The sequence below is a fragment of the Camelina sativa genome, chromosome 4 (genome assembly GCF_000633955.1).
Source record: "Camelina sativa cultivar DH55 chromosome 4, Cs, whole genome shotgun sequence".
Lineage (NCBI taxonomy): Eukaryota > Viridiplantae > Streptophyta > Magnoliopsida > Brassicales > Brassicaceae > Camelina > Camelina sativa.
In genome coordinates this window covers 7,643,096-7,645,195 of record NC_025688.1, presented here as the reverse complement: position 1 = coordinate 7,645,195, position 2,100 = coordinate 7,643,096, and the positions used below count along the sequence as shown (strand labels likewise).

General features: G+C 36.8%; 1 protein-coding gene across 2 annotated transcripts in view; it reads left to right on the top strand.

Moving 5' to 3' along the window:
• The window catches only part of LOC104780058 (protein ALTERED XYLOGLUCAN 4-like), a 2,548-nt gene continuing 904 nt past the window's right edge, over positions 457-2,100 (top strand). Inside the window, exons 1-3 of one of the 2 annotated variants that reach the window (XM_010504515.2) lie at positions 457-701; positions 1,059-1,339; positions 1,421-1,979. In XM_010504515.2, the coding sequence (XP_010502817.1) occupies positions 542-701; positions 1,059-1,339; positions 1,421-1,979 (1,000 nt within the window). In that variant the 5' untranslated portion in view covers positions 457-541. Of the gene's footprint in view, positions 702-1,058; positions 1,340-1,420; positions 2,097-2,100 lie in introns of both variants that reach the window. The other variant, XM_010504514.2, reaches the window with a different exon arrangement.

Below are 2,100 nucleotides of genomic sequence, written 5' to 3'. Positions count from 1 at the left end.
GGACCGGGCCAGACTGGACCAATCCGATTGACATCCCTAAATTAAAAGCCTTTTTTTATTTTCTTTCCTTTTTGTTTTTTGGAATTTTTTTACTATTCAAGCTTAGAAAACCGATAAAATCATTCTGTGAAAAAGAAGAATTAAGAAAGATTATGGTAAACGACGCGTTACACATTGAATTAAGAAAATACACAAAAAGTGGCAACAAAATTTCCACAAAGAGGAAATAAAGAGATTACGCCGTGAAGTGTGGTTTCGATTTACCAAAAACATAAAATAGACTTACCATTCCAGAATTCACATGCAAACTCACACCATCTCTTCTCACGCCACGTATATTCATCTGACGGCTACCGTTACATCATCATTGGCAAAACAAACAAAATATACAAAAAAAAAAATCGCCATTAATTATAACTATCCAAATTTAAAGTTCTAGGAAACGGAATAAAAATAAAAAATAAAGTCTCTACGCGTATGTGTTTTGGGTATATAAAAGCTTATTCGTGGGTATGTTTCTAGGGATGAACGACATGCAACGATGAAATCAGACAGATGGATGATGATGAACATTGGTCGATTAACACCATTGTTCTTGTCTTCGTTTTGTATAACTCTCTTCTTCACCGGTTTTTTCGTTTATCAGAATCCTTTTCAACCCATCTCCGATCAAAATGTTCTTTCTCTTCTACCTCAAATCGGTAAGGTAAAAACCAAAGATAACATAATTCTATAATCTTCAAAATCTTGCATTTTCGTGATTTTGTGGGATTACTATGTTTACAAACTATACTTTTTTTTGTGTAATTTTAATTTTATTTTTCTGTTCTTGAGATTTTGTAAAATGTAATCATCACAATATGATTGACAATTTCTTTTTCTCCAAAAATTTCATGTTGGGGTTTTATGTATTAATTATGTAAACTTAGAAAACTTACATTATTATGTTTAACTATTCCCTTCTTTTTTGTGTGTTCGTGAGAGATTGTCTGAAAATTGTATTGATTTGTTTGTCTTTTGTTGTTGTTGTTGTTGTTGTTGTGGTTTTGGTTGATTAGATCCTGAATGTGATTTGTTCAAGGGACATTGGATTCCTGACAAAAGAGGAGCTTTGTACACGAACTCAACTTGTTCTACGATTCCTGACTCAAAGAACTGCATAAAACAAGGGAGACCAGACAGAGAGTTTTTGTTCTGGAGATGGAAACCCGATGGTTGCGATCTTCCGAGGTTTAATCCGAAGGCGTTTCTCAGTATGGTTCGAGGGAAGAAGATGAGTTTTGTTGGTGATTCTGTAGCTAGGAACCATATGGAATCACTTCTTTGCTTGTTGTCAATGGTAATTTACGTGTTGCTTTGTTTACAAGGAAGAATAAATTGCTATTGCTTAAGCTTTTTGTGTGTTTGATTGATTGTACAGGAAGAAACTCCTAAGGACATCTACAAGGATGGAGACGACAGAAACAGGATTTGGTACTTTCCAAATCACGATTTCACTCTTTCCACCTCTTGGACTAAGTTTCTTGTGGCAGAACGGGAGAGGAGAGATGGTAACAATACGGGAACTGGATTGTTTGATCTTGATATTGGCGAGATCGATGAAGGGTGGTTTAAGGGTTTGCCAAATACAGACATTGCTATTGTTTCCGCTGCTCACTGGTTTTTCAGACCGATATTTATACACAGAGGAGATGAGACACTTGGTTGCATTTACTGTAACTTACCAAACATGACTCAGATTAGCCCGGAAGAAGGGTTTAAGCTTGTATACTCAGCTGTCCTTAAGCACATCGACGAGTGTGAGAAGTGTAAGGATGATTTGGTGACAATACTGAGGACTATTTCACCAGCCCATTTCGAGAATGGGACTTGGGATACCGGAGGAGCTTGCAGCAGGAGGAGTCCTTTCGGAGAAAACCAAATTGACGTGCAGAGCAATGAGATGAAGATCAGGAAATCTCAAATTGAACAACTTGAAGGTATAACAAAACGAGACAACAAAGCCAAGAAGTTTTCGGTTTTGGATGTGACGAGGGTTATGCTGATGAGACCCGATGGGCATCCGAATGGTTACTGGGGAAATAAATGGATGAAAGGTTA